This window comes from Pezoporus wallicus, unplaced genomic scaffold (genome assembly GCF_028554395.1).
Source record: "Pezoporus wallicus isolate ANWC-B61680 ecotype Strahan unplaced genomic scaffold, APGP_CSIRO_Pwel_v1 contig_13458, whole genome shotgun sequence".
Classification (NCBI taxonomy): domain Eukaryota; kingdom Metazoa; phylum Chordata; class Aves; order Psittaciformes; family Psittacidae; genus Pezoporus; species Pezoporus wallicus.
Window position 1 is genome coordinate 1265235 of NW_026635549.1, and position 12180 is coordinate 1277414.

The 12180-nt window shown below is 41.4% G+C and overlaps 1 protein-coding gene across 10 annotated transcripts in view; it reads right to left on the reverse strand.

The window, feature by feature from the left end:
• PICALM (phosphatidylinositol binding clathrin assembly protein) overlaps positions 1-12180 on the reverse strand; it is a 74767-nt gene that overhangs the window by 10983 nt on the left and 51604 nt on the right. For 3 of the 10 annotated variants that reach the window (XM_057396754.1, XM_057396751.1, XM_057396748.1), the window contains exons 14-20: positions 10266-10346; positions 7560-7667; positions 6558-6689; positions 6439-6469; positions 4798-4897; positions 2872-2895; positions 873-932 (exon numbers count right to left, since the gene is read on the reverse strand). In XM_057396754.1, the coding sequence (XP_057252737.1) occupies positions 873-932; positions 2872-2895; positions 4798-4897; positions 6439-6469; positions 6558-6689; positions 7560-7667; positions 10266-10346 (536 nt within the window). The remainder of the gene's footprint in view (positions 1-872; positions 933-2871; positions 2896-4797; positions 4898-6438; positions 6470-6557; positions 6690-7559; positions 7668-10265; positions 10347-12180) is intronic. The other 7 variants (XM_057396756.1, XM_057396752.1, XM_057396755.1 and 4 more) reach the window with 4 other exon arrangements.

Sequence of the window (12180 nt, forward strand, 5' to 3'; positions counted from 1 at the left end):
AAGTTCCAATTCAAAGTTGCTTTTCAGGGCAACAAGCAGCAAGGTCAGGTCTATGTCAAAAGCCTTCCAGCGCTGATGTGCCACCAAGATTCAATCTCAACCAACACCACAACATAGAATCACAGAATGGTTTGGTTTGGAAAGGACCTTAACATCATCAAGTTCCAACCCCCCTGGCCTTGGGCAGGGACACCTCACACTAAACCATGTCACCCAAGGCTCTGTCCAACCTGGCCTTGAACACTGCCAGGGATGGAGGGTTCAAGTGCCACAACTTCCCTGGGCAACCCATTCCAGTGCCTCACCACCCTAACAGGAAAGAATTTCCTCTTTATATCCAATCTAAACTTCCCCTGTTTCAGTTTGAACCCATTACCCCTTGTCCTGTCACTATACTAATGAAGAGTCCCTCCCCAGCGTCCCTATAGCCCTCCTTCAGATACTTCTTGTCACAAACTTGCAGTCTTAAAGCAGTGATCATTACCAACACCTTTTACTGAGGTTGGGAGCAAGTATTTGTGGAAGGTTTCACTTCACTGGTAAAATATTCCTGTTGTGAATGTAGCTGGTTGTACCCACATGCTGCACTTGTTCCCATGATACACTGATTTCTACAATACACTTATTTCTACGCTAATAAAGCCAATGAATTTTAAGGAGTTTATGAAAAACTAAGTGAGGTAATTTCAGACTCCAATTTCAGACAAACCCCACTGAAGCAGTTCAGAAAAACAGGACTTCATGATTTGAAGAATAAACTGGTAAGAGCAGAAATTCAGTCTTCAGAGAAGCAGTTCAGAAAAACAACTGCTACCAAACCGTAAGCAATCAAATCTAAAGCATCCCGCTTGTGCTGCAGGAATTCCACTCACCATTCCATAGCCCATCATTCCCGTTGGTGTTGTGGCAGGATACGCCATTACAGGTGGTGCCTGGTGTGAAAAACAGGGGTGAACTGAGAGGAGAAGAGAGCAGCTGCACACTGGTAAGACATTGCGTTCTAAGGGTCAACTGCAGCACTTGGCTTGTTATCAATACAGCAAAGAAGAAATAGGATTTACAGTCTCGTGTTAAGAGTGTATCCAAATTATTTCATCTGAAATTTAGCACCTACAGTTCCTATTGGCAAACCTATGGTTATGTATTTGCTTTTCACCTGTCAGGCTAACCTACACTGCAAGCTACCATTCCCTCAGCATCCTGTTTAAAGAACACAATAGGAGACACAGATAAGTTTATTCAGGAAGCAGAAGCATTTTTTTAATCCCATAAAGTATATCTTTATATCTCAATATCAGAAATTATGGCACACAAGGAGCCTTAAGAGTGAATTTTACAGCTGGAAAGAGCAAATTACCATTGCTTCTGCTGACATTCAGGGAATTCTCTCAAGCCAGGATGTATACACTATGGGGATTGTCCTATCACGCTTCAATAGGAATCCAACATGAATATCCAGCTTCTATCCTCTCTCACTTACCCTGAGTATAGTGAATTTGAAGAGGTTTCATGTCTCTTAGTACTTTGCAGATATGTTTGTATTAACCTTAAGATAAGCCAACTTTATGAAGTTACAGCAAGATGCTGTCAACAGACAAAACCTGGGGTGAGGCTACATTCTAAGCAGCTTGGCAACACATACATAGAAAACCAGCTGATAACTCAGAAAGGAAAATGTTTTAAAGACAGCTCTTCATATTCTTTGTTCTACATTCATTATCCTCTTTCTAAATTGGTATTAACTCTTATAAGGACAAAGGAAGGTTTGGTTTTCTTTCAGCCTATATAAATATGCAGGTAACTTGCTGTCTATCCACTCTACCTCCTCTTAGTCTCTCCTTTAAGAGTCCAATTTCCACGCTGCTGCTGTGGGGATTACTGATTGTGACAAGGCAAAGACAATACGCATTTCTTGGTACACAGATTACTGATACAGAGAAGAGGTAAGTGACAAAGCATTAAGAATACTGGATTAATTAAAGCACGTCAATTGTAACATCAAGAGCAGGACATCAGCAAAGCTGCTGCTGAATTCAGTTCTAAGGTATCAGCTGCCTTTTCAGACATAGTAGCCAGTCCCTGGCATTTCAATTGCCATTGGAACAGATTTCCCCAAGCAAGAATTATCTAGCCCATGGACTATCCATCTATTTCATAAGGCTGGTCAAACTACCCTGCAAATACTTCTGCTACACAAACATGCTGACTGAATTCAGCTTTGAGTGCTCAGACCCACCATCCTTTCAGTTAGAGTTACCCTGCAATCAGAACAGAGCACAGGGAAAGACCAATATCACTACTGACAGAAAGAAAAGACCTCCTTTGAAAGGAGAGACTGCATTCCTCAGACGGCAAGCACAGGTTACTGCCTGCCTTTGTAAGCTGTCAGCATGGATTTTCTCATTCCACCTGAGCATTAATGATATATTGGTCTCTCCCCGCTTAAAACAACGTGAAAACCAATCAAGATCTACCCATCCAGGTGGATAAAGTGCCAAGTATAACAGAAGCCCATGAGGTTTCATGCAGTTATTCAAACACGAACATTTTGATCTTCATTCAGAATTCACCAAGTGCATTAAAGGCAGCACAGACACGCACACCCCAGCTCTCTGGCAGCAAATGGGACAGTTTAAAGCAAGGAAAAAAAAAATCATCTCAGTGTTTCCCATGCCATCATTCGAGTCAAGAGGCCGCAGACCACCTATGGAGTTGGTGTATGCTAGGGAAAGCTCCGATTCTTTGGCACACCAAAGATTTTAAAATGAGAGATGTGTCAATAGCAGGAAGGTTATGAGGTTCTGCAAGAGCAGTGGTTAATATCAGCATGCCAGTCGATTGCAAAAAAAGGCTGTGGGTTGTTTCACTTACGTATTGTGGAAAGTGCATGCCATTCTGTATTCCCCAGGGAGAACAATTACATAATGCAATAACACTGGATTAGAAGCAAATACTTACACAATGGAATAAACACAGAGAGCATTTTAGTTCACAAATACATTGTCTACCCTGACACGTTCTTGTAATTCAAGTCATTCGCTGAGACAACAGACACCTGTGATACTGTCGCTGTTATTAGGATTGTAGCTGGTTTGCACAGTCCATTTATTTGGTATATGCCTTTTTGCCAAGCCTTATGTTCAAAAGCATATCTATTTAGCAAGCAGCAGCAACTCCACAATAAATAGACCAGCAGAGGAAAAACAAACTTCAACACCCCCCCCCCCTTAATTTCTGTTTCAAGATTTTTAGGTTAATAGAACAGTTTCACAGGCAGAGAAGTGTCTCAACAGTATCTCTACTAATAAAGGCTGTTCGAGGTAATGACTTTTCACAAGAAGATGTATATACAAAGACATGAGTTATTAAACAGATTCAAGCACACAAGTAAACCACCAGTCATTAGAGCAGGTGAGTAGCTGCATTTCTTCAGTATCTACATGCCCTCCGGTGAGGTCCACAAGCTTGACTCATTGACTCATGGAATGGTTTGGATTGGAAGGAAGCCTTAAAGCTCATCTAGTCCCAGCCCTCCTGCCACAGGGGCAGCCACAGCTTCTCTGGGCACCCTGTGCCAGCGCCTCGGCACCCTCACAGGGAAGAGCTTCTTCCCAATATCTAATCTACATCTCCCTACATAACACAAACACAGTATGATCCTATCATATGGGACACCCAGTAGGGAAGAGGTGGTGGATCTATGGAGACAAGCGCTCTGTTTCCAAACCCACAGTGGTGTATTATTATGCTGCACATTCAACCTCTCCCAGTCACAGTCAGATGCAATAAACCATCAGGTCACTGGTGAGAGGATAAGTAGGATTCACATGCAAAACTGTTCTGTTAGCATTGTGAAATCTACTCATGTGAACTCCTGACATGTAATGAGAACCCTTGCTCTACCTGCTACCCCAAAATCCTCACCAGTACTACCTGCTACGATAGACACCATGAAGCTGATCACCAAAACTGACATGTCTTAAAACCAACTGCAGACATCAGGGCAGGGAAGCAGTAGTTATGCACATTAAGAAAGCTATAGCCCACATCACTGCACAGACAACTTTACATGTATCAAGGGGATTAATCTTAGTCTGTTATCAGCCCCAGAGCAGGCTAAGGTGTAATGGAGACATACTTGACATATCGGTGCACCTGAAGAATGTACTTTTCATGCTCTATTTTTTTAGACTGAAATGTGGGGCACTCCAAACCTCCCATAATTCAGTTTTATGTCCTTTAATCACAGAATGGTTTGGGTTGGAAGGGACCTTCAAACTCATCCTGTTCCAACCTCTGCTATGGGCAGGGACACCTTCCACTAGAGCAGCTTGCTCCAAGCCCCTGTGTCCAACCTGGCCTTGAACACTGCCAGGGACAGGGCAGCCACAGCTTCTCTGGGCATTCTGTGCCAGTGCCTCAGCACCCTCACAGGGAAGAGCTTCTGCCTAAGAGCTCATCTCAATCTCCCCTCTGGCAGGTTAAAGCCATTCCCCTTGGCCTGTCCCTAAAGGCCCTTGTCAGTGAAACACAAAGGCTGCTATCTTGCCATGAGAGAGGCTGGTCAAACACTACTGAAGTTTATGCTGAACTTGTGTATGTCACATCACAAGTTATCTACTAGAACAGCACAGCTAACAAATACAAGTAGCACAAACATCTCAAACTGACCACTTCGTCAATTTTCTACTACCCCTTCCTGCAGCTATAGATCACTTTCAAACTCCTCCACTACACATCAGCCCCACATACTTAAGTTGAAAGGAGCTCACTACTTTAAAACAAGCATTTGCTTACCAGCGTTGGGGCGTTCCACGCAGTTGTAGGTGCAACCTTGGGTTGCCAGTTGGAACCTCCTGTTAGTTTCTTCTCACCTGGCTGAGTCCAGTTTACATCACTTCAAATAAAGTTTGTAAAGATTTGTTAGGAAACATTGGATTTTCTTATAAAACTCCCTCAGGTAAACACCAATTCCTCATAGAAACCTGGCTTCTTTTGTTAGAGAAGCAGCTCATTTAGCAAAGGAGTTTATAAAAGGTATCTCGACAGCTTCTCAACTGCCTAGAAAAGTCAGGTTCAACATAGGCCCACTCAGCTTTACCTAAGCTCAGTCAAGTCAGAATCATAGAATAGTTAGGGTTGGAAAGGACCTTAAGATCATCTAGCTCCAACCCCCCTGCCATGCACAGGGACACCTCACACTAAACCATGTCACCCAAGGCTCTGTCCAACCTGTCCTTGAACACCACCAGGGATGGAGCATTCACAGCTTCGCTGGGCAGCCCATTCCAGTGCCTCGTCACCCTTACAGTAAAGAACTTCTTCCTTATATCCAATCTAAACTTCCCCTGTTTAAGTTTTAACCCCTTACCCCTTGTCCTATCACTACAGTCCCTGATGAAGAGTCCCTCCCCAGCATCCCTATAGCCCCGCTTCAGATACTGGAAGGCTGCTATGAGGTCTCCAGGCAGCCTTCTCTTCTCCAGGCTGAACAGCCCCAACTGTTCCCCAGTACATGGAAGCCAGTCTAGCTGACTTTCCTTGGGTCAAGGTAGTTTAGTTAGGAGCAAGTGCATAGATCTGTGAATTTCAGAGTTGGCACAAATGATCCTTCTAAGCCTGACATTTGCCAATCATATTCTCACCTTTGCTGCTATACATGTGCACTATGCTACAATACACCCTGCTTCAAAATCCACTTGTCTAAAGCTCAACCACAAGCTGGATGCTGTAATTGCATAATCTTTAACACAGCTCTGCACACACTCAGATCACGCAAGCATTTAAGCATTTAAAGCATTTAAGACTTGCAAAGATTACCTGCAACTACAAACATTATGATGAACTTATTTCCTATATATATAGAATGACAGAATCATAGAATAGTTAGGGTTGGAAAGGACCTTAAGATCATCCAGTTCCAACCCCCCTGCCATGGGCAGGGACACCTCACACTAAACCATGTCACCCAAAGCTCTCTTCAACCTGGCCTTGAACACTGCCAGGGATGGAGCATTTACACTTCTTTGGGCAACCCATTCCAGTGCCTCACCACCCTTACAGTAAAGAACTTCTTCCTTGTATCCAATCTAAACTTCCCCTGTTTAAGTTCTAACCCATTACCCCTTGTCCTATCACTACAGTCCCTAATGAAGAGTCCTCCCCAGCATCCTTACAGCCCCCCCCCCCACTAAATACACAAAGCTTGAAAGGAATCAGAAACAGGAGGACGTCTTGCCTGCTGTGGTCACTATTATTACCATTTAGTCTTCAGTCACCTTCCAATAGCTCTCAATAATTCATTATACTTTGTATGAGAAACCAAGTACAACCCCAAACATGCTCTGTGGGTTACCATTATGTTCTAATGCACAGGTTTGAAACTTTGCTGCTATAAAAATTTACTATCAATAGAAATGCTCAATTTTGGATACTCACTTTTTAGTAGTTCCATTCCCAATGCCCAAATCTGTCACAAAGCAGAAAAAGATACACTGAAGTTCTATTCATTTAAAAGAATTAAGTAAGTATTTCTATGTTAATAGTTCAATACTTACTGCCTACAAGATTAGCTAAAGATGAATCCAGATCATCTGACACTAGTTTGTTAGGTGGTACTTTGGCAACTGGAAGACTCTGGTTTTGAGAGGCCACTGTTGGTTTTAGGAGACCACCCAGCTCATCAAAGCCTGGGAATGATAGAGAATAAGTGATTTGAATCCCAGGCCTCCCATGAATGTCATGACATCCAATTAGACAGCAAGTTCAACATAACAGCTAGAATACAACATTCAACCTAATGATGCTACACTACACAAGGATGAAACTTATGCCTCTTGATAAAGGAGGTATTTACTACAGAAAAGACTGTTCACTTCTTTAGTTTAACCTATGTGGCATCAATTTTACATGGAGTGGATTCACAATGACAGCAAAACAATCAAAATAGAAACCAAAGAATAAAGCAAGCATTGCAATCTTATAAAAAGTCTTTGTATTTGCTTTTAGTGGGTCACTGCTTTGCCCAAGAAGAATCTGATGTCAAGAGTCCAGTGTCAAAAGACCAGAAGTATTTGCTTCCCAGATGCTCAAAAGAACAGAGAACTATGGCTACAATCCAAATTAACTCTGTACCTTGCTTAATTTATCATCTTCCGATATAAGCTTAACATCAAAAAAGTAACAAAGAAGGAAGCACCAAAAATGTATTGCAGATACATAAAATTAAGGTGCAACTTTACCTCTTCAAACCACACGCTACAAATACAGACTCGATTTCAGCGGACAGCATGTAAAACGAAGGCTGTTCACTGTGTGAGGTTTTAATGCACAAAACATTGAAGTGAAGGAAATCAATGTAAGTATTTCAGCAGGGAGCACACAGAAATAGTGTGTAAGGAAAAATCCTTTGATTAATAAAGAAAAACTTGATGAAGAACGCTGCCATTGCCCTTTTAAAGTCAGCTTTCTGCAGCTGAAACACTGTCACAGTAAGAGATCTACACCTCAAGAATAAAGAAAGTCAGGACCTATGTCATCTATTTCAGTAAGTGTCTTACCACCAGAGTCTAGGACAACATTAGAGGATTTGTTTCCAAACACAGACTCAAAGTCGACATTAAGGCCAGCTGATGGCTGTGGTTGAGCAACAGGAGATGGAGTGAACCCTGTGGCAAAAAGAAAGAAGTTGAATGTTTTTATACAGCATTTCCCATGAATCCACCTTCTTTATGCAAGGCAAATATGCAGAGTATTTAAGGTCCAGATTACACCCTGACACCGAGAAGTACGTAACGGAAAGAGCTGGAAGCACTTTAGTTGAAGCTTATTTGGAGTTACTCCTCCAGTGAAAGGTTCTGTCTCAAAAAGTGGACAGAACAGGCCATATAAAACCCCACTCCTTTCCCAAACTGCTAAATCTCTGGATTAACTATTCACATCTTCCTTATTCTTTCACCAAGTACTTACAGTAAAGTTACTAAGGAAATAATCACCATGCTTCCCCAGGAAAAGGAGCTGGTTTGCACAGAATCTGTTTGAAGATTATTCCCTCCACATGGTACATTAGTTGAGCAGTTCTCTTAAGATACAACTGGAGTAAGACCCAAGCCATCTCAAAGTGCCTGACTAGTAATGCCTTTGATTAGATATTCTCAATACTAACAGTGCTTATTTAGGTGCTAAATAAGCACTATTTTCATAGTGCTTATTTAGGTTTTTTTTGACACACATTTTGCAGGTAACCATGTTTTGCAGATACGTTTCTAGCAATTATGGCAAGAGATGGGTAGCTGAAGCCAGGTTTTGACTCTTATTCCTGTCTGAAGTACTCCTCTTATCTCCTTCTAGGTATCTCTAAGGCATTGTTCTCCAAATACACTATTCTTTTCAATAGTGTGAACATTTACTGCAGTACAAAACATTAGAAGCAATGTTCTGCAGTATTAAACTGATAGTTCAATAATATGGAATCAAATGCTGATTTACTTCCAGAGCTGCGGGTTTTAATGTTATCTATGTGGTCATGCACACAGGAGTGTATGTCCAGCATCCAGATATTCAGGAAACTGCAGAACTAATTATCACTTTATCTGAAAATGAAATGCCAGCTTGTAAACCAGCTCTTTGGTTTCTAACAGAAGTGTTGAGGATAAAGGGAAATAAAAGGATCACAATTCAGCAGTAAAACATCGCAGTGAACAGAAACAACTGATGAAGAATACTTGGACTTCATTTAGCTTGCTGTGACAGCACCTCATCTCAATCTTGCTGTTTTCCTCCAATAAGTCACATTTCACCTAAAACTTTAATAACTATAGGATGCTATCCTTAAACATAAATGTCACAGTCATTTGGATTACCTGTTCCTTCCTATTTGTTGGAAAGGAACATACCACTTGTAACTTAAAAGCATCCATCGCTAAGAACTTCAACAGTGTACTTTTCGTTAAAAGCAAATGAAAGAGCATATAGCAAAACATGGGAAGCAGTAATGTGATAGGGAGTAAATAATCAACAAACCAAAATGAGTATCTTTAGGACAAGGATATACCGTCAAGTTGTAACAAGCCATTTCAGAGACTCTGAACTGCGGGTAGGAATTCCTTTGATGGGATGTCCTGCAACTCTTAAAACCGTGCCTGTACCAATAGAAAACTTGACTTACAATAGCTCCTATTTTTCTTTAGGGAAACAGCCTTAACTGATACAAGCTGAGTTTCCTGCTCTCACAATTTAGGAAGTTTCAAGCTTTACAAAGCTAACAAGATGAGATAAGCCAGAAGACAAAACAATACACAGGTCTCCTTTGAATCAGCCTCTGAACGAGATCAAATCCTGCCCCGGTATCAACCACCAGCCCCGGTATCAACCACCAGCCCAGGGCATTTCCTCTGAAAATGGATGTTTTGAAAGGTGCAAAGGTCAGTATTTTAGTGGAGTTCCTTTAAGAAAATAGGCCAAGACTTGACAGAAACTAATCCTGCTTTTTGGGTATGGAACAAAGGGAACAGAGTCATACGCAGTATTTAACCTTTCGTTAAATGACTCTAGCTAATTTCTATTCAAAGACTCTAAACCAAAATGTGACTTTACAGTGCTTTTAAGAACTAACTCTTCCAGAAACCATTTACTGAAGGTATTCCTAAACATCGTATAGCAATAATGTTGACACTCTTTATTCACCCTGGTTTAGATAGATCATCATCTGCCATAGCCCACAGCCTGTCCAGCAGCTGGCAAGATGGCATTCCAGAGCCGGCATCAGTACTGGGTCACTATACAGGTGTTACACAGCTGCACAAATGATTAGGCTGTAATTTAATGCAGCAGATACCTCCTTCTCAAGTTGTGTTGTAAAGCTTTGTGCTCGCTTAGTGCACTGTTTAAGAGCGATATATCAACAAAAACACCACAAGCAGCAAGAACATCCCAATCCCTTTGCCTTAAAACCAAAGGGATAGAGGAAAATAAGAAGGTACTTTTAACATGCAGGTTGTTTGTGTGGTACGTAGCAACATATAAGCTGTAAGAAATCCTGAAATGGAGAGATACTCATTTCATGTTTAGACTAAATAAGCCTTAGTTTAGCATTAACTGAAAAAAACAGGTACCATTTGTGACAATGCACCTTGTACAAGCACACGAATGAAAGCTGGAGCGGCTACAATAATGCACTTCTGTAGCCAACAACATGCCTACTAGTTCTAGGCACACAACATATCCAAACTCGTGTGTTTGTGGAAAGGCTGTATCCCATTACCTACCTCCAAATAGACCAGCTACGGAAGAAGGCTCATTGCGGAAATGAGAAGCATTAGAGTAAGCTTGAGGACCACAAAAAGAGTCTGATAAGGCGTATCACACAAGAGAGAAAGCCAGGAAAGGAGAAGAGGAAGAGTTACAGAAAGAGAAGCAAGATACACTGTTCATCTGCTATTCAAAAACCATATTTCAGGTCAGTCTATTAAATCCACATATACACTGATAACATAGAACCGATGGAATGAAATCAATACGCATCACACATACAGTGAGAAACAGATTTACATTTATCTATAACACAAAAGGGGAAAGCATGGTTTCAAAGTTACAGCTATATTAGGATAAATACCTTTCTTTTAAAGCAAATGCCATCTTTTACACCCATGAAAGGAATGAGTGTAAAAGCTTCAAGGCATTTTTCTTATACCTGAAGTATAAGGACACAGCCCAATAGTAGATTCATATTTGGTTGCCACAAAGGGATTTAGTTGAGTAAACGGATTGTAATGATCTAAAGAACCAGAAAGAGTTATTTTAAATCCACATTCACTTTGCCGTAGTACCTTGTTTGTGCTATAGCTAAAACTGCAGTTATATATCACACGTGTGTCTATCAGGAAGTCACACTTTGGTCTAGATGTATCTTCAGAGAATGAGACATCGGAAGGGAATGCAATGTACCAATGCCATCCATCTCCAGTGACTTCAGGGCTCCCATGTGCTGAACACTACAAAACCCAGTCAGTGCCAGAAAACCCCTCCAGGCTGCCTATTCCCAACCTTTTGTATGACTGCAGAACAAATTATGGAGAGGAAACTGATCTGACTGAACAATAACCTTACTAAATCCAGCTGTATTTCAAATAATAATTCTATTAATTATTAATTAACACTGCTCTAATTTCAAATAATAATTCTAATAATTCTCTATATTAGCCTCTAGAATGTAACTGACAGTTTATTATGCCATAGTAGCACCTTACAGTACTTCCACTGCTGCCTCAGCCAACTAAACCTCCTGGGAATTGTGTAGAGAAGTTCACAACGACAGTTCTTGTGCTTGGTCTTGCTTGTTTTCTCTTTTCCCTAACCAAACACAAGCTAGGGAACGTGGTCACTAAGGTAACAACATATAGAGGGCATGAATGTCTCTAAAGAGAGCCCTTGGTTTATCTCTGCTAACAAGTACCAGAGATCATCGAACAGTTTGGGTTGGAAGGGATCCTCAAAGCTCATCCAGTCCAACCCTGCTGCAACGAGCAGGGACATCTTCAACTACACCAGGTTGCCCAGCCTGGCCTTGCATGTCTCCAGGTATGGTGCATCCGGCTCCTCTCTGGGCAGCCTGTGCCGGTGTTTTACCACCCTCATTGTAAAGAACTTTTTCCTCACATCCAGCCTGAATCTCCCATCTTCCAATTTAAAACCATCACCTCTCATCCTATTGCAACAGGCCTTGCTAAAAAGTCTCTCCCCATCTATCTTATAGGCCCCTTTTAAGAACTGAAAGGCCACAGTAAGGTGTCTCCAGCATCTTCTCTTCATTAGGCTGTACAACCCTAACTCTCAGCCTCTCTTCATTGAAGTGCTCCAACCCTCTGATCACTTTTATGGCTCTTTTCTCTAACACGTCCACATCTTTCCTGTACTAAAGACTCCAGAGCTGGATGCTTCAGGTACTTCAGGTGGGGTCTCATCAGAGCAGAGCACATAAAGATCTCTTTGTTATAAGAGTCTAGATTCTTCTGTGATCAATTCTACTGGGGTTCAACCAGCAAAAAGCCAGCCTGTGGTTCAGCACAATTACCTTTAAATGCGGCTTTGCTGAAGAACAGAACTGACATGTAAGTAATTGATTTTTAGCCTGTGAAAGCCAACTTAATTCTTCATATTGAAAAGTAATCAAATTACTACGCA